The following is a 17,891-nucleotide window of genomic DNA, read 5'->3' on the forward strand; positions in this document are numbered from 1 at the left end:
CGGAGGACCGTCAGGTTCTGGGCAGAGCTCCATGTGCCGCATCATGGTCCGATCTGGGCTCCCTCCGGAGCATGCATATTCGCTACTTTGAAGAATGATCTGAATGGGTGAAATATCTTCACACCCTTGCCGGACAAAGCCTTCTCCGGTCGCCACGCCGACTTACTCTACTCATACCGATTGGACGCAAAGGTGATCGGACTTTCTCCGATATGGCCGATGAGGTGACGATCAAGGGACAAGTATTCCCCGCATCCAGAGGTATATGTTGACGTTGGATTCTTGTCGAGCCTTACTCCATCACATTGAAACGCAGGCGACGATATAGAACTAGCATCCACCTCAGTCACTTCGTACGCATCCCTCTTATTCTGCACCCACCTCACAATGGGCTCTATGCCAACGGACCAACCCGTGGCCCCGCCGCCCTCGACAACGACATACAATATCGCATCCATCCCCGCCGACGGCATCGGCCCGGAAGTCATCACCGCGGGCATCCAGGTGCTGAACACGCTCTCGCGCGCCTTCTCATCCCGCTTCTCCTTCAACTTCACGCACTTTGACTGGTCGAGCGACACGTACCTAGCCACAGGCCGCTACATCCCCGAGGGCGGCCTGGACAGGCTGCGCACCTTCCACGCCATCTTGTTCGGGGCGGTCGGCGACCTGCGCGTGCCGGACCACATCTCCCTGTGGGGATTGAGACTGGCGATCTGCCAACCCTTCCAACAGTACGCGAACGTGCGACCCTCACGCGTCCTCCGCGGCGTGACATCTCCGCTGGCGGCGTGCCAGGGCTCGGCCGCCAACGCCAAGAAGCTCGACTGGGTCATCATCCGCGAGAACAGCGAGGGCGAGTACGCGGGTCAAGGGGGAAGGTCGCACGTCGGCCACCCGTGGGAAGTGGGCACCGAGGTCAGCGTCTTCACGCGCCACGGATGCGAGCGCCTGCTGCGGTTCGCGTACGAGACGGCGCGGTCGCGACCCCGGCGCAAGCTGACTTTGGTGACCAAATCCAACGCCCAGCGTAATGGTATGGTGCTGTGGGACGAGGTCAACGCCCTTGTCGCGCGCGACTATCCGGACGTCGAGGCCGACAAGATGCTCGTCGACGCCATGACGTGTCGGATGGCGCTGCAGCCGGAGACGATCGACACGGTCGTGGCCACGAACCTGCATGCCGATATCCTGTCGGACCTGGCGGCCGCGCTGGCGGGAAGTATCGGCATTGCCCCGACGAGCAATTTGGATCCCACGCGCCAGAACCCTAGCATGTTTGAGCCGATCCACGGGTCCGCGTGGGATATTGCGGGCAAGGGCGTCGCGAACCCGGTGGGCACGTTCTGGTCGTGTGCCGAGATGGTGCGCTGGCTGGGCCAGCCCGAGGCGGCGGATCTGTTGATGGAGGTCGTGGAAACGGTGCTGGACCAGGGGGTCAAGACGAGGGATCTCGGTGGGCAGGCTGGCACGGAGGAGGTCACGAATAAGGTGTGCGAGGAGATCTTGAGGTTGGGAAGTGAGAGGCAGGGTGTTGTCAAGGGTCAGGAGACGCAGTAGACGCAGTGAGCGGGTTTGTCTCTCAGCTGAGTACGATATGATGGGAGTTTTGAATAAATGAGCGAGCAATAGAAATGAAACGAACACTAGTACAGACGCGGACTGATTCAACGCAATGCAAGTCAATGCAAGTCAACGCAACTCAAATCAACTCAATAAGACCCAACCAGACGTAACTCCACGAGGACGCCCGTACGAGCGCATCGAACCCCAACTGCACAGCGAGTCAAGTCAAGTCAGTCAAGTTGCCTGAATCGCCGACCTATCTTCTTCCCTCCTCGCTCTCAGCCTGTCTCGTCAGTCTATCAATCACTTCTCACCTACTCTCTCCCTTCATCGCAGGCTCCAACACCGCCATTCCCCTCCATCCACCCCTCTCTTTCGCCTCCTAAACCCCACCTCCCACTCCTCCAGCTTGAACGTTTTCACCTCCCCAACCTGAGCCCCTAACTCCGAGCCCGAGTTCAACTTCAACTTCAACCGTCCGCTTTCGAGCAGCCCAATCAACCTCTTCACCCCTTCCCTCTCATACATGAATTTCCCTCGGATGACTAAATCCCTAAACATCACCGCCGCATAAGGGATTTGAACCATTTGCGTGATGCCACCCATGAAGCACGCCTTCCCGCCCTTGCGAAGCGCCAAGATACAGCTAGCGATGTGCGTCGAAGCCGCAGCCCCCGCGGGCGAAAAGTCGATATACGCGTCGATTCCGCCGCCGGGACGTCCACACGCCCGGATCGCGGCCGCATCCTCCTCGACGTGCCCCTTTAATTGAACGACTTTGATACCGCATGCGGAATACGCGGGCTGCAAGACGGCCTCCATGCGCTCGAGCGCCTCAAGTCTTCGTCCACAAATGACGACGTCCGCCCCCATCGCCAGCGCGACTTCCACGGCCGCGCCGCCGAACTGGCCCGTCGCTGGGGCGATGACGAGGGTATCCCCCGCGTGAATATCCAATGCAGCCAGCCCGCCCATCGGCACGAGCAACTTGAGAAGGTAGGCTAATTCGGGGACGGTGTGGCCGAGACCAGTGCCAGTGGTGCCGGCGGCGGTGGCGGTGGCGATGGTGGTACTGCTGCGGTTGCGGAGGCTACCGCCGCACAACCTATCTTCATCTAGCGCGTGGACATTCTCCAGCGGCCAGCGCGCATACTCGGCGTAGGACCCATCGCGCCATGCATCCTCGCCTTTCATCAACCGGGCGGCCTGGTCGGAAGTCCCGCCGTGGACGCCGAGCAGGATGCTCTGCGCGGGATCGTCACGCGAGCGGACCATTGGGTCGAGCAGCACGAGTTGGCCGGGGTGCAGAGTCGTGGCGTCGTTGGCGAGAGTTACGACCCGGCCGATGGCTCCGCCGCCGATGGTCTGTGGTGGGTGGAGCGGGTAGTTCAACGCGCCGGAGTACAGGGCCGCGGCGTAGGCGAGGATGGGCGTGCTGAGGATCTGCACGATCGCGCTGCCAGGCAGGAGGGCGGGAATGGGTGTGGATTTCACTTCGAGGGGGGCGCCGAGCGATGGGAGGGTTAGAGCTCTATGCGTTTCCGGGACGGATTGCATGGTGACAGTGCAGAGCGGGCGACGAGCCAGATCAAGAGCAATGCAATGAAGATAGATCGTAGGGATAGCAGTAGGACGATGAACACGCACCGGACTGGCAGCAAGCAAGGGCGGCAGCTCTACCTTCTTATATACGAACATATATGCATGCGCATATACACATAAACGCATACATACAGTCCTACAGTCATACGGAAGTCTGTACTTACTATCCAGTGCACGTTGAGGAAAAAGGAATCCTGGTAGTGTGTATTCGTACTGTATCCGCGTCACGGCCAAGTGTACACCTCGATCCCTGTCGCTGTATCCATTACCATAGCTGTAGCGAGCACGTACTCGTACTTGTAGCTGACAGGGAGAGGGGAAGTCAAGGTCTAAACTCCATACCAGGCCAACGGAGATAGGCGGCTTTAGCATGCATGGCGCCATGGAGAAGTCAAGCGCATTGTGTATGCACGCAACGGACTGTGGAGGGGGGGCGGGGGTCGCAGACGGCATGGTCGATAGTTGCATTGCTGCAATACGAGTCGTTGATGAAGAAAGTGGACAAGTTGGGTCATCAGTCGGGTAGGATGAGGTAGGCAGACATATCTCCCGGTCAGGGTCGGAGTTGATTTTGGTCACATCGGCACCCATAGAGACAGAAACGGGGATGAGAGCAGCGATGATAGAGGAAGGTCGAATGCCGGTTCATCTCGAGTTGGTATCGGTCTTCGAAGTGTCTTTGCAATACTTAATACCCGATTCTTGCTTCTCCTCTCATGGCGCTGTGCCCTAGAGATAGCACTTCTCGGAAACGTCGTTTAGACACCGTGGGCGATATCACTGCTTGGCTGCATGGTGTAGGTCGCAGCAACTCTTTGCTGAGAAAAAGCAGGTACTGAAGGAAGAACAAGTCCAGCTCGATCCCGTTCGAGGCAGAGACGATCTCGTGCTTGACATTTGTCGTCGGGACACCTAGCTTAAACCCTAGCTTTCAGAGCGCATATGCCTACCGTTCAACCGGACGTTATCCCTCTACACCGACTACCTTTACCACGACAAAAGGCGGGCATATCGGTCCTTCGGCACGAAATGATCTTCTGCCCACAGTGGCGGATCATCGCACAGTAGGGCCAGAGACCGTGCGAATCGACACCATCGTGTCTTGTGAAGCGTTGGTGTTCACATCGCTGTCTCCGGTCTCCTCAATCGAAGTACTCGCACTGGAAGCATTGCTGGTACGCTCCAGCACATCAGCAGCGCTGTCAATGTTTTTCGGGGTTATTCCCCGAATATGGCCGTCTCCTTGTATAGTAGAATTGCCGCTGCTCGCATCACGTCTTGGTCTTAACTAAGAGTTTGTCGTGGCTACCGGCTGACCTCGCAGCATTCCCGGAAATGGATTGACGGACAATTGCACCTCTAGGCGGACCGTCGCGTGTCTGGTCGGTCGAAGGAGCGGTTTCTGTTTGACCAATAAATACTCCGCATTTTGGAGCCTGGCTGGGCTCATAAGCTTTCGTTGGGCGGGTCTGCGAATCGGTTAGTATCGTCTCCGTAGGGCACCATTGAATCAGAGATACACTCACCTGTATGGGACAGGTCATCTTCGGTTGGGGGAAAGACAATCCTGGTTCAACAACAATCAGTTTAGTACATGGGATATGGGATAGGCGCCTGTATGATACATACGGGAGACACTCAGCGTAAGCACTGACATCCTTGTCCAAGAAGTTGCAGAAGACAACTTTGTCCAGCTTGCGGCCTTCTAGTTTTCTTAGAAAGGTGTAGACCTCCTTGGAAGCAGCTCGTGCTGCAGCCTTGCTGGGATAGCCGTAGACTCCTGTCGAAATGGCAGGGAAGGCAATGGTTTTGCAGTCATTGTCCACGGCAAGCTTGAGACACGTGCGGTACGCGCTGCGAAGGAGAGGTTCGGACTCCTTGATGCTGTCGTAGACCGGACCGACTGCGTGGATGACTTTCTTGCAGGGCAAATTGTATGCATCTGTTATCTTCGCAAAGCCGGTCTCACAACCATTCAGGGTTCTGCATTCTCGAAGAAGACTGGGACCGGCAGCCCTGTGGATAGCTCCGTCAACGCCACCTCCGCCAAGGAGACTACTATTTGCAGCATTTACAATCGCATCACATTCGAGCTTGGTGATATCGCCCTTGTAAGTGCAGACCTTGTTGTTAAGCTGTTGGTCAGGGGTGGGCAGGTCTTCTTCTGTTGAAAGCTTGAGCTCTCCTCTGCGGTACAGCTGGGAGACGGTGGGTATTTCCGCCACGGATTTGACGGCCGAAGACATTCCGCGGATCCACGTTCGAGAGAGCATATAAGGTATTTTGGATGGTAGAAGTTGAGAAACTGGGGAAAGTGAGGAAGTTGTGAGAATGAAGCTGTAAAATCGATCGGGTGAATCTCCAACCGCGGACACGCGGGGGAGTCGCGCTAAGCAGCAGTGGCAGCGGACTAGTCACGTGGAGATAAGAGGAGGTCCCGTCACTGATAAGCAATGATCAACATGGCGCACCCTGGGGATAACCTATTTCTTGTCCGCAAATGATCGCGCTCGGTACGAGTATCAGATAATGCAAGCCTAGGGTGGTCGATACGGATACGACGGCAGTCTTCATTGCGCGCGTAAGTATGGAAAGTAGACCTTTTCCGTGTGCTACAGTAAGAGCATTGCTTGCTGAAGCTCTGCTCCGACAAGCCATGGCCATCACCATCCGGTCAGCAACCGAGGACGACCTAGCCCAGGTTCGCGAAATCTTAGCACTACGTTCTGAACACTGTTGCTTCCTTTCTGGTGAGAATGCCACCCTCCGAGTATGTCACATCCAGATTCCGGGAGCTCACTTCTCGCAACCTCCCGTATCTTGTTGCGGTGGACGATAATAGTCAGATTGTCGGCTACTCATACGCGTCAGCTTTTCGAGGTTACATGATAGGGTATGGTCATACAGTGGAAATCAGTCTCTTCTGTCATCAGGCCCATACGAACAAAGGTATCGGCAGTCAAATGATCAAGCGGCTGATCGAACTGCTTCGCACCGCTCGACACCTCACCCGAGAGATTGGCGATGATGAACACCCGCTGGAATCCGACGTGATAAAAGTGATGGCGATCATGGCGGTTGACGAGACTGCTCCTGGCGAGGGCCTGGCTCTACGTGACTGGTACAAGAGATGAGGCTTCGAAGAGGTTGGCAGGCTGAAGGGAGTTGGATTCAAACAGGGCAGGATGTACTCAGCTCATGGCACAACAAAGTATCGCCGGCTAACGGAAGTGCTAATAGTATCGACACCATCTATCTCGAAATACCCCTGCAGTACTAAGGACTTCAATTTCCTGGGGACGCAGGTGCGGAAGCAAAATGTGACAGGAAATGCCTGATTCAAGATCCGGGAGTTAACAGCTCTTGATCTTTGACTTGAATTGTTGACAGTCTGGATCCTGTGGAGGCTGCGATGCTTGGTGGCGTCAAAGTTTGGGGCTGTGCGGGAAGAGACAGTCACACGAGTCTGCCTCGTAACAGTCCACACCAGGCCGATTCACCACGAACCCCAGCAACGACCAGATACCTCTTGAGAGTATGGACATATACTCCGTACACATCGCATCTTTCATGGAACTGGCGGAGGCGTTGGGGATGAGTCATTCATGACATGTCACTCGGAAGCATGCTGCAGCCTTGTGATCGCCCCTTTCGGATCAACATAAGTCCGGCCCCGGCGTCTGGTCATTTGAAAGTGACACACCTGGGATTTTGTTCAACACGAGCTCAGGCTTCGATTTGCGAACCACAAATTGATTCTGCTGCCTGTTATGCTCTTTACCCCGCCTTTCTCTGTCGTGCCTGCGTACTGTGAACCTCTGCTTTGGCTTGCCGTCCAAAAGCGCCTGATCCTGCGTCGATACCCGACCTCAGGTTCAACAGGGCTGGTAATCTGTGGCATGCTGTTAGACTTGTCTCACTCCAGCGAGCCATAGCGCGGTCGGTAGCCATTCAGTTGGCCTTGGAGCAGACTGGTCTCTGTCCCCTGACGTTTCGCAGTCACTTCTGTGAAGCTGGGGTGAGGTTCTGATCACGGCGCAGCTCCTCTACACCGATCAGTACCGGCTGAACGCGTGTTCGTCTGGATTTAGGGTCAGGATAGATCCTGCTTTTCGAGGTGGGTGGCTATTGGACTATCGTGCGTTGACCCTCGAACAGTATACCATTCAGGAATTTACATCTGTTGATGTCAGGTTTGACCTGCTTGGCCGGGACCTTTTCCAGGTCGCAGGCCGTCGGTCGGCAGCATTGTGACTTTGCGTGTCTGACTCGTCATTTATTCTGTCGCTTGCCTTGCGAACTAACTGCGCTGCGCCATGATTGGCGTACAAGAGGCAGGGATTTCCTCATCTGGAGTGTCTGCCAAGTTGGGACGGCTGCCTACTCAGGCCATCACATCTATTTAATTCAGCCTCTCCTCTTCGAGATCCGCCTCTCAATCACTCTACCATCAAGTTGCTGTTCCTTCGATCTTGGCATACGACTCAAGATGGGAACCCAATACTACCATCGTCAACACCTCTGCGGTTGCTGGATTTTCTGTGAAACCAAGCCCTACTCACCCGCCAAGCGGCGATATCTTCCTCAGGTCGACCTGAACTCTTCGACCACCATCCTCGCTACCACATCCCGTACCACTCTGAAGCAAACATTTGTCAACGATCAAGACAAGAAATTGAATGAAGTCCAGTACACCTTTCCCCTCTACGATGGCGTCAGTGTCGTCGGCTTCACATGCACTGTTGGCTCCAAAACCATCGTCGGCATCGTGAAGGAGAAGCAGGAGGCCAGAGTTGTGTACCAGGCAGCCGTGGCTCGGGGAGAGACCGCTGGTCTACTAGAACAATTGCCCGAGGCTTCCGACGTCTTCACCACTTCGATCGGCAATGTCCCCGCGAAGGAGAAAGTTCGCATTGAGATCGTCTACCTCGGCGAGCTCAAGCACGACGCCGAAACCGATGGCTCACGATTTACCATACCGACGATCATCGCCCCTCGTTATGGCGCACTCTCCGGAGAATCTGCAAGCACGCTTTCGAATAGTGCCTCGAAAAAGGGCCGCATCTCCATCTCTGTCGATGTCACCCTCGAAGATGAAACCATCGTCCGCGGCTTGCAATCTCCCAGTCACCCTATCGCTGTCACCATGGGTCGCACTTCTCAGATGCATGAAGACGCGTTCAGTAACAACCACGCCTCAGCCACATTGACCCTTGGTTCCACCGAACTAGACAAAGACTTTATCGTCGTCGTCTTAGCCAAGGGTACTGACACTCCTCGTGCTCTTCTTGAGAGACACCACACCATCTTCAACCAGCGTGCTATCATGACGACCCTTGTGCCAAAGTTCAATCTTCCAAATATCTCCCCAGAAATCGTCTTTGTGGTCGATCGAAGCGGCAGCATGCAAGGCAAGATTGAACTCGTCGTGTCCGCCATGAAGATCTTCCTGAAGTCGCTTCCAATCGGGGTCAAGTTCAATATCTGTTCCTTTGGCTCAACCTATTCATTTCTCTTCGAGCGGAGTAAGACATATGATCAGTCGAGTCTCAAAGAAGCTTTGAGCCACCTGGATACCTTCGCCGCAAACTACGGAGGTACAGAGATGCTTCGACCTGTCAAGGCCACGGTCGAGAACCGATACAAGGACTTGCCACTGGAGGTCATGGTCCTCACTGACGGCGAGATCTGGAACCAAGAGGAGCTGTTCACGTTTGTACATGAAACGGCTAACGCTCGCTTCTTCACCTTGGGTATCGGCCACGGAGCCTCTTCTGCCCTCGTCGAGGGAATCGCCCGCGCAGGCAACGGGTTCGCTCAATTCGTCGGCGACAACGAAAAGATGGACCGACGAGTCGTCCGCATGCTGAAAGGAGCACTCACACCTCACATTACTGACTATACCCTTGAAGTCACATATGGACAAGGCGAGTCGCCTTCGGGTGATGACGATTTTGAAATGGTGGACTCTGCCAGCACCGAGACCCTGACCATCCGTTCCCTCGCTAGCAACACCAAGGAACCAGAGCAGAAGAAGCCGATCTCCCTATTCGACACCAACGCCACAGAGGAGCCGCCCAATCCTCCTGCGGGTCGTTACGACAACTTGATCAGCGTCCCTCCTCCAAAGATCATTCAAGCGCCCCACAAAATCCCGACGCTGTACCCTTTCAACCGTACCACGGTCTATCTACTGCTAGGTCCTGACGCACCTACGAAGGCTCCCAAAGCTGTCACTCTCCGTGGTACTAGCCAACATGGTCCTCTCGAGCTTGAGATCCCGATCCAAGACGTCGGGGTCGGTGAGACAATGCATCAACTTGCGGCGAAGAAAGCTGTGCACGAACTCGAGCACGGTCGCGGTTGGATCACCGAGGCACGTGATGGCAATGGCAGCCTCCTCAAGACCGCTCACGAAGGAAAGTGGGATCTGATCGTCGAGCGTGAGGCGGTTCGATTGGGCGTCCTCTTCCAAGTGGGAGGCAAATGGTGCTCATTTGTCGCCGTCGACAGGGAAAGCCAACAGGAGCATCACAAGCCACCTCCTACCGATACCGGATCGACGTCGGAAACCCAGTTCAGACCACCCGTCAGGCTGAGTCAGCCTCCAGCAAGGATGTTGTTCTCAGGGGCTGCCGCCTCCCAGCCTGTCAGTCAGCAACAGTTCGGAAGTAGCTCCAGCTCCAGCTTTGGGACGCTCAGTGTGGGAGGGCGGCGAAGTGCAGGGAGAGGAGGTGGTTACGCTGCTGGCATCGGGAAGAGGAAGGAAATGAGTGGGACACTAAGTATGGCCAGCGCAGCGCCCGCACCGCCTGGGGCAATGCAACGGAGTTCAATGGGAGCTGCATTTGCGGCAACGGCACCGCCCCCGGCTCCGGCTCCAATGGGTCAGCTTCAACAGTGTCATGGCATGCTCTCGCTCCAGCAAGGTAACAACGATCGCGACCAGATGGTGGGTTATTCGCAAGCACTCCCGCCGCCCCCACCGATGGCTCCTGGCGGTGGCCCTCTTTTCGGGACTTCACGTGCAGCTTTTGACCATCAACATGGTTCAAACGCTCAGCAGAACAGCAGAAGTGCTGCCTCTCCAGCTGCTTCGGCGTTTCTAGGTGGAGTTTCAGCAGCAAAGAAGAAGGTGACAGGATCTGGCAGGCCCGGCAAGGGCTCCTTCTACCGCCGTTCCCGAACTCGCGGACTCGAAAATGATGACGAAGACAGCGAGTATGCAGAAGTCGAGGTTGACATCCGTTCATTGCCTGACACGGAGAAAATGCACAAGATCATCGACCTGCAGGAATTCGACGGCTCATGGCAAGTGTCGGACAGACTTCTTGAGCTCCTCGGTGTCAGTGCCGACCAGTTCACCAGCTTGGATGTGGGCATTAATTCTTTAGTGGGCAACAAGACACACCGAGCCACGGCCCTGGCAATTGCCTGGCTGAAGGCCAAGATTCCAGCCGAGGAGGATGTCTGGGAAATGGTGGTCGACAAGGCGATGGGCTGGCTCTCAGCGCAAAGCCGTGACGGCAGTGCCGATGAGGCGGTCAAGCTGGCCGGTAAAGTGTTCTGAGGGGGGGAATCGCACCGTGGGAACCCGCGAATTGTACTGACTGACTCGTCTTGACCTCAGTGTGGCAACTTGGACAGTCGAGGGGTTTGGATAGCTTTGCAATATGAGATGCCGGAACACATGCCCACTAGCGCTATCGAAAATAAAGGCAGCATGACATCGATGAAACACGTGAGTTGGTCTGATCTCGCCGCCTTCCAAAGTCAGACAGGACGCGAGATATTGTCGGCAACTTGGACAGGCGCCGGTCTGGATCTCTTGCGCGCTGTAAAACCAAAATACATGCCCAGTAGCGATATGGCAGAATGGCAGCATGACGTTGATGAACGGGTGGAAGGCAGGGCCTCAGTGGCTTGCTCAGACTCGACCGTCAACGAGCCGTCGATCCATCCCCCCGTGGCAGTTGGTCTAGCGTCGCGCCTTCAATGGTAGATAGGACGCGAGATAATGTTGGGTACTGTACTACCTTTTCATACAACCCCCTCCGCGAGAATCCTAGGTAAATTAGCTCGAAGAAACAATAAAAGCTGTCTCAACCAGTCAAAGTCATGACTTGTCTTTCCATTCCTTCCTTAGCTCAAATTTTACTGGATCTATATATAGAGTAGGTCTAGCATATCTCCCCTGGCTGAGTAAAGAGATGTACAATGCGAGTAGCCTCGAATACAGATAGAACGTCGTTTCGACCAAATGAAGAGGAAAGGGCCTTGGGGCGAAGAGATGGGATTAACACATGGCTACACCAATGGGGATCAGAACCGCCTTCTGCAGTCTTGGGTCGATGGTGTGTATGTTGCCTACTATATTGCTGCAGCCACTGTCAATGCCTTGCACGGCGACTCGGCACCAAGACGTATGTATGAATACTGTAAATTATTCGACCATGTCTGACATGTCCTTCCGCTGTGATATTATACAGGGGCACTACTCCCTGAGGTTCCCCTAACCACGACTGGTGGTGGCTCCTCATTTGTCAAAGCGGAACTCGTTCTCGTCACCCGCCTTTTCGGCCTCCTGCTCAACCACCCTCTCAATCTCACTCGCCACGCTCAAGACCCAATGATCCCGCTCTGCGCGACTGCGGCACTTGAAGACCATGCCTCTGCCAGGGACGCCCAATTGACCTACTCTCTTGAGCCTAGCTCGAGTTCGGCCTGTTGTTGACTTGCCCTCGTCAGCTCCAGCGGGAGTAGCGTCGTCCGAACCGGCCGTCTTGAACCAGCCTTTCCTCCTGTTCATCCAAACGACGAAACAGGTCATAAAGTCGACATCGGCACTGGTCCAGCCGTCTTCGAGGTAAACTCGAGGTAGACTGGCTAGACCTGGATGGTTTGCGTCAAAAGTCCGGTTCTGGTATAGCAGGTCGTCTTCGACAAGGAGACCACTGTAGACGTAGCAGTCCTTCAAGTCCACCTCCTCTTGCTTCTCTTGGTGGATGAACCGTACCTGTTCGCCAGTGGTCTTCCTCAGGGCGGACTGGAAGATGAGCAGTTTGCCACCGCTAAGTATGACCTGACACCGGCGGAAAGTCGCGCGTCGACGCTTTTTCAGGAACAGGGAGCCGGACATGGTAATACTTCGACAGCTGCTGATGCCGCACATGTTGTACAGCTCGGGGCTTGCCTCACTACGGCTGACTTCCCACTTCTTCGCAAACTGGCCGATAACGGCTTCCATCTCCTCGTCGACGTTCAACTGCTCCAGATTGGCCTTTCTGATCGACTTGAACGTGTCCATTTCTGCCGCCACGCGCAACTTCCAGTATTTGACCAACTTCTTCAACCTGTGTATCCACTCGTCGCGTGTCTGCTTGGAATATGCCTGCAGCCGGATGACGAGCCCATTGTCCAGGAGAAGCTCGAAAACGCGGTCATCGTCGATTTCCTTCGTGGAGCCATCCTCTTCCCTGGTGTCGGAGACGTCCTGGTGGAAGTCGACATCGGAGCTCGAGCCGGTCTCCAGTGATTCATCGACTGGGGAAGCACCCCATTTGATGGTGCGGACCTTCCGGATGTTGCACATATTGACATATCCGTCAGCGTCCGCTATATTTGCTACATTACGCCGAGCTTCCTCAACAGCATCTCGATCATGCTGTTGTAAGTGATCCGGGTTGCCAGATGACAGCCATGAGATCTCGCCATTCTGTAACTTGTAAGGTTCGATATCGTACATCATCGGTGTCTTTTCCACTATCTCGTGGGCCGAAGGAACATTGCTCCCACCGATTGTCGCAAGTCGTGGTGGGTGAGGCGGAGTTGCCTTTGCTGGTCGATTGAACACTAAAAATTGGTTATGTGTTGAAAAGTACAATCGTTTGAAGAATGCCTTTCCCATTCTTTTGTGGACACCCTTTTGAGAGGTCAGGCGGATCAGAAAGCCCTCAATGGGTGCAGGCTCGACGTGCGATACACCTTTTCTGCCATACGATGTGGTAGGATAGTGCTGTTTCGGTCGGAGTTCAAGATTGTGCGATCGCGTCATTGCCATCGTGCCATACATCTTCTGCTCGTTGGCACCGTAGACCCATTCAAGTCTGTCATATCTCTTCCAGGCGAGACCCATCTTGGCAGCCTCGCGCCAGACATGCAGAACATCTGACCACTCTGGATCTCGTTCGAGCATCTCCAGACACCGGGAAATGATTCTGCCAGAAACGGCTTTTTCTTCAGCGACGGTTCGAGCAAGGGCGCTTTCTTCATCCGCGGCTTCTAGACCAGCCGTCTCGAGTCCTTCGAATGGGTTGTCCAGCCTGAGCGTCAAGTCCAGATCTGGGACATTGACCTGCAATGTCGTGGGCCTCTCCAAGCCAAGGGCGTCCCTGAGGAAAGTATACCACTCGACGGAGTGGGCCATTGAGATTGGTCGCATCACTATAATGCGTGTGCCCTTCTTGTATGGGTGCCAGACCACCACTGTTTTGTCCAGGGCGGAATACAGATTGACTTTTGCCGTTTTAGGATCGAGCCGAATTTCGTGAGTAGGCTTCTTTTTTGTCTTCTCGTCGTCGATTTCCGGGATCACACGCGTCTTGTAGATTTGCAGCCGGAAGTCGTCAATATCCTGCTTCTTGCTCTTTCTCGCGACGACCATGAATTCTCGCCATTTGTCGAGCATCCTTGTCTCGATCTTGACACTCTCGTTCTCGTCAAAGTCCTCCGGAACTTGTTGCAAGGTCATGTCGACTCTGACCAGCATTCTTTCCATCTTGACAATCGTCCCCTCGCGGAGGGTATTTCGCCTCAGCCTTTTGTTCGCCACCCGGTCCTGGGCACGGACGGCTTTGTGTACCATCTTGTGCTGACCCTTGTGGACTCCTTCGGAAACCTTGAACCTGACCCCAGTGCGACTTCGCGCCAGTTGATAGTTCTGTTCGTTATCCAAAGGGGCCGGCTCGTGCTGCTCGAGTGATTTGGCAGCGGCGCTGGCAACGGGGAGTAGAGGTGTCATCGTGTCGGCAGTGCCCTGTGTCAGTGTTGACGGCTGCAAGGAGACTCTGTTAGTTGGCACATCAGGCGCGTCGTCTTGATCCCCTGCATCGTGTTCCGACTGTTGTGGTGCGAGTATCGGTGTGGTAGCCTTGGAATCGGAGAAGGGATCTTCTTGAGCAGTCTTATAGGACTCGGCTCCCGCAGACCGGGCAGTCCCCGTCTTGCTTGGACCCGGTTTCAACAAGTCATTGGTCCCGTCGAGGCCTTTGTCCTGCGGAACAGGTGTTGACTTGGTGCCTTTTCGACCTTGGACGTCCTGCTCCTCCTCGATCCCTACAATCTGAGGCAGATCTGTCGTAGCTACAGGTTCAATGTTCCTTGGCTCGTCTCGGTCCTCTTCATCTGCTGGTGTTCCTTGCTCTTCGATGTCTGTAACATCGCCAGCACTCGAAGCTTCGTCGTAGACGTCTTCGGGCTGAGGGAAGCTGAAACTCATGCGAGCAGCAGTAGAGGGACCATCGAGGCCTGTCAACGTTCTATGGTGGGGCCCATGGTCGGTAGTAGCATGGAAGCTCTGTCGCCTCGAGGAATAGGTGCTCAGCTCGACCCGTCGCCTGTACCATGACTTCCTGTGGCTATTGAGCCATCCTTCCGGGATCGGACCTATGAAGAAGCGACGCGAAGTGAGGTGCAGGTGTTCGGCAGACGCATGCTTCAAACGATGGGCGGTGTAGGAGTCTGGGTCGAGAGCGTCGAAGTCGTGTTGACTGGTCGTGCTGCCCAGTGGCATGACCTGCGATGTAGACATGGTTTATCCAGGTATATGCAGAGTCATAATCCTAGTGTATATAGACCACTCATCGTGTATACTCGTTGTGGGTATGATGAGGCTTCTGAAGCCTGCAACAAGGAATAACTCGTGCCTTGCCAGCGTCCATGCCCGTAAATTGATCGCCGCCTGCCAAAGTTTCGGAGCTTGTTCACATGCGCGGCCGGTAGCAGGCGCCTCGAACGCGATGACGTTAATACCTCGACCTGTTTGTAGTGTTTGCCGTGTTTGCCGTGTTTGCAGCCACGGGCGCGAAAGTGCATCGAGGGGCCATCAATGCCATATGTTTACCCCTCGGTGATTACGAGTAGTTAGACACATTCAACACCCCCTTGGACTTACAGTACTTTCACCTTCACCCTCACCTTTCCTAGACCTCTCTGCACCACAACAAGCCATGTCCGCCGCAAAGATCCCCGCAGGCAAGACCTGGTTCGACACGCACAAGGTGCACTTCGAGAACGTCCCCACGGGCGCCGACGACGGCATCTCGACCACCGAGTTCCTCGACGCCTCCGAAGCAACGACGACGCTCTTCGACCTTTTGGGTTCCGTGGCTTTTACGCCCGTCAAAAACGACATGCTAGGCAACATCAACAAACTGCGCGAAAGACAGAGAGCCGCACCCGAAGGCTCGACCACCGTGCAACAACTAGTCAAGACGGAGCTGGCCTCGAAATCACACAAAGCCACCGAAGGTCTCCTGTGGTTGACTCGCGGGCTGGACTTCACGGCCCAGGCGCTCCGATCCGATCTCACCACCAACGCTGCGGTCAAGGTCACGGAACAGAAGCCGGCCAAGGAGCTCGCGGACGGGTTTCGGGCGAGCTACAAGAACACGTTGGCGCCTCATCACGGGCTGCTTATCAAGCCGATCTTTAGTGCCGCCATGAGTGCTACGCCGTACAGGAAGGACTTTTACGCGAGATTGAGTGGAGAGGGCACAGATCCGGAGACGACACGGCAGGAGGCGGAGAGGTGGGTGGCTGCGTTGGAGAAGCGGGTTGCTATTCTCAAGGCGTTTCTGGCCACCAAGGAGGCTAAATGGTAGATTCGCTGATTGGGCAGGAATACCGGGCGAGAGGTCGCCGGGTCTACAGATATGAGCCTGCGCAATTGCTCCCTTCACCTGGGCAAGGTGGGGTTGAAAATGTCCTCCTAGGAGAATGACATCAAAATCTACATTGATTTCTGGCTGAGCTATTCATTATGAAGTAATGGGACAGAGTCATGAATGAAGCCTATGCTTAAATCACGTTCAGACAAAGAAACATGGAGCCAGGCCTTAAAAAGACCGCAACTTGAATGCAAGACTTAGGAGGCATACTCTTGAGTCAGATGCCCACCCCAGGTCCGATTGCTATACAGTGCGCTGCCGCGCGAGATAATCCTGAAGCCTCCTCTCCTTGTCCGCAGTGCTCTCGCCCTCCTCTCCGGCCTGCTGCCACCGCGGCTTGACCACGGGCGCCACCCGCCCGCCATCCTTGTTGAGCCCGACGCTCTCGAAAGCGATCTCCAACTCCTCCACCAACCCCTCCGCCACGCTCCTCGTGCTCGCATCCCCCTTTACAACTTCTGCCTTCGCCAACGCATGGATAGAATGATACCGCTCGAGCATCCCCCTGGCGCGTAACTTGGCCGGCATCAGCTCCCTGTTCCGCCTAATCATGGCCAGTTCCAATGCAGCCCCGCCACTCCTGAACGGATCTTCGCTCTGCACCGCTTGTTCGTCGGGATCGAGCCTCGCGCTGCCGACAACATCCTCCTGCACTCTCGCGTCCTTTTTTGCGGGGGTATCACTCTCGTCCCGGTCAAGCCACACGGGCCAGTTCAGGCCGGGCACATACACGGCGAGCACGACGCCGCAGACCAAGTTCTGGCTGATGGGGCCAAAATGGTTCGAGTCGATGGACTTGTCGCGGTTGTTCGCGTCGCCTTCTACCCAGATGTGGTTGTACGGGATAATCACAGGGCAGTCATCCCCGCCGTTGTATCCGGGCAGAGGCGTCACCTTGTCACCCGGCAAACCCACGACTCTCTTCACAGCGATCGTGTTGGGGTCATGAGGCGTGTAGTACACGACGACCTGGCCGCGATGGAGTTTGAACCTGGGCACGCGGAACATAGGGGACACCTCGCCGAGACTGTGTACCGTTTGGACGAGGATCAGGTCCGGCGCCGCCGGGGGTAGTTCTGGGGAGGAGTTGGTGTTGAAGAAGGGGGCCATGGAGACGCCGTGCACGCGCATGATCGTCCAGGGGAAGGACATGTAGAGGACCGCGATGGGCGGGCCGAGGAAGAAGAGGCGCCATATCCAGCGTCGTAGCCACGAGGGGGGATGTAGCCTTTGGACGAGCCGGCGGGCAACGATGACAAAAGGTCGTGAAAAGAGTGTACTGCCCCAACTTTTCTTCACCTGTTGCTCCATCTGGGCTTTCGGAGCTTGCTGACTCTTGACATTTTGTGCTACCGCCGTCTTAATTGCGCTTGCTGGCGGGAGAATAGGTTTTTGGGATAGTCTCGCGACGAAGCGCTGCTGGGGGTGTACTCGGTGTATTCGGTAGCCGGTACGGAATGCGTGGAATGTAAAGCCTCTGGAGGCGGGAGGCATCTGTGGTTAGGATCCGCGCCGCCGGCGACACGTCGTTCGATCGAAAGATTTCTCAGAGGAGCGCGTCATCATGGCAACCAAGTCATGCTCGATGAGCAAGCTACCTTGACCAGGGCGGAGAATAACACTTTACTCAGTACTATCACTGAAGGTATGCAGCACTTTATGATCGGGGAAAGCGCTGCCAAGTCGGCCGAAACGAGGCTGCCCAGCAGCCTTGCTAGTGCTTCCGACATATTCAAGGATGTACGGAGTAGACCAATCTCCATCGACAAACGGCTA

At 55.4% G+C, this 17,891-nt stretch overlaps 8 protein-coding genes across 8 annotated transcripts; 4 read left to right on the plus strand and 4 right to left on the minus strand.

Moving 5' to 3' along the window:
- Positions 1-387: 387 nt before the first annotated feature.
- On the plus strand, positions 388-1,560 carry A1O7_09338 (uncharacterized protein; the record flags this gene model as incomplete). Its single annotated transcript, XM_007763326.1, has 1 exon — positions 388-1,560. The coding sequence occupies one exon, from the start codon at positions 388-390 to the stop codon at positions 1,558-1,560; it is 1,173 nt and encodes a 390-aa protein (XP_007761516.1).
- A 333-nt stretch (positions 1,561-1,893) lies between these two features.
- A1O7_09339 (uncharacterized protein) lies at positions 1,894-3,123 on the minus strand (the record flags this gene model as incomplete). Its single annotated transcript, XM_007763327.1, has 1 exon — positions 1,894-3,123. One exon carries the CDS (start codon positions 3,121-3,123, stop codon positions 1,894-1,896), a length of 1,230 nt encoding a protein of 409 aa, XP_007761517.1.
- A 1,491-nt stretch (positions 3,124-4,614) lies between these two features.
- A1O7_09340 (RNA-directed RNA polymerase) lies at positions 4,615-5,414 on the minus strand (the record flags this gene model as incomplete). Its single annotated transcript, XM_007763328.1, has 3 exons — positions 4,615-4,637; positions 4,695-4,735; positions 4,798-5,414. 3 exons carry the CDS (start codon positions 5,412-5,414, stop codon positions 4,615-4,617), a joined length of 681 nt encoding a protein of 226 aa, XP_007761518.1.
- A 510-nt stretch (positions 5,415-5,924) lies between these two features.
- On the plus strand, positions 5,925-6,302 carry A1O7_09341 (uncharacterized protein; the record flags this gene model as incomplete). The annotated part of the gene is made up of 1 exon (XM_007763329.1): positions 5,925-6,302. One exon carries the CDS (start codon positions 5,925-5,927, stop codon positions 6,300-6,302), a length of 378 nt encoding a protein of 125 aa, XP_007761519.1.
- Positions 6,303-7,657: 1,355 nt separating this feature from the next.
- Positions 7,658-10,738, plus strand: A1O7_09342 (uncharacterized protein; the record flags this gene model as incomplete). The annotated part of the gene is made up of 1 exon (XM_007763330.1): positions 7,658-10,738. One exon carries the CDS (start codon positions 7,658-7,660, stop codon positions 10,736-10,738), a length of 3,081 nt encoding a protein of 1,026 aa, XP_007761520.1.
- A 966-nt stretch (positions 10,739-11,704) lies between these two features.
- Positions 11,705-14,977, minus strand: A1O7_09343 (uncharacterized protein; the record flags this gene model as incomplete). The annotated part of the gene is made up of 1 exon (XM_007763331.1): positions 11,705-14,977. The coding sequence occupies one exon, from the start codon at positions 14,975-14,977 to the stop codon at positions 11,705-11,707; it is 3,273 nt and encodes a 1,090-aa protein (XP_007761521.1).
- A 418-nt stretch (positions 14,978-15,395) lies between these two features.
- Positions 15,396-16,049, plus strand: A1O7_09344 (uncharacterized protein; the record flags this gene model as incomplete). Its single annotated transcript, XM_007763332.1, has 1 exon — positions 15,396-16,049. One exon carries the CDS (start codon positions 15,396-15,398, stop codon positions 16,047-16,049), a length of 654 nt encoding a protein of 217 aa, XP_007761522.1.
- A 309-nt stretch (positions 16,050-16,358) lies between these two features.
- Positions 16,359-17,267, minus strand: A1O7_09345 (uncharacterized protein; the record flags this gene model as incomplete). Its single annotated transcript, XM_007763333.1, has 1 exon — positions 16,359-17,267. One exon carries the CDS (start codon positions 17,265-17,267, stop codon positions 16,359-16,361), a length of 909 nt encoding a protein of 302 aa, XP_007761523.1.
- Positions 17,268-17,891: the final 624 nt, after the last annotated feature.

Source organism: Cladophialophora yegresii (genome assembly GCF_000585515.1).
Source record: "Cladophialophora yegresii CBS 114405 chromosome Unknown aczIN-supercont1.7, whole genome shotgun sequence".
In the NCBI taxonomy this organism is placed as follows: Eukaryota; Fungi; Ascomycota; class Eurotiomycetes; order Chaetothyriales; family Herpotrichiellaceae; genus Cladophialophora; species Cladophialophora yegresii.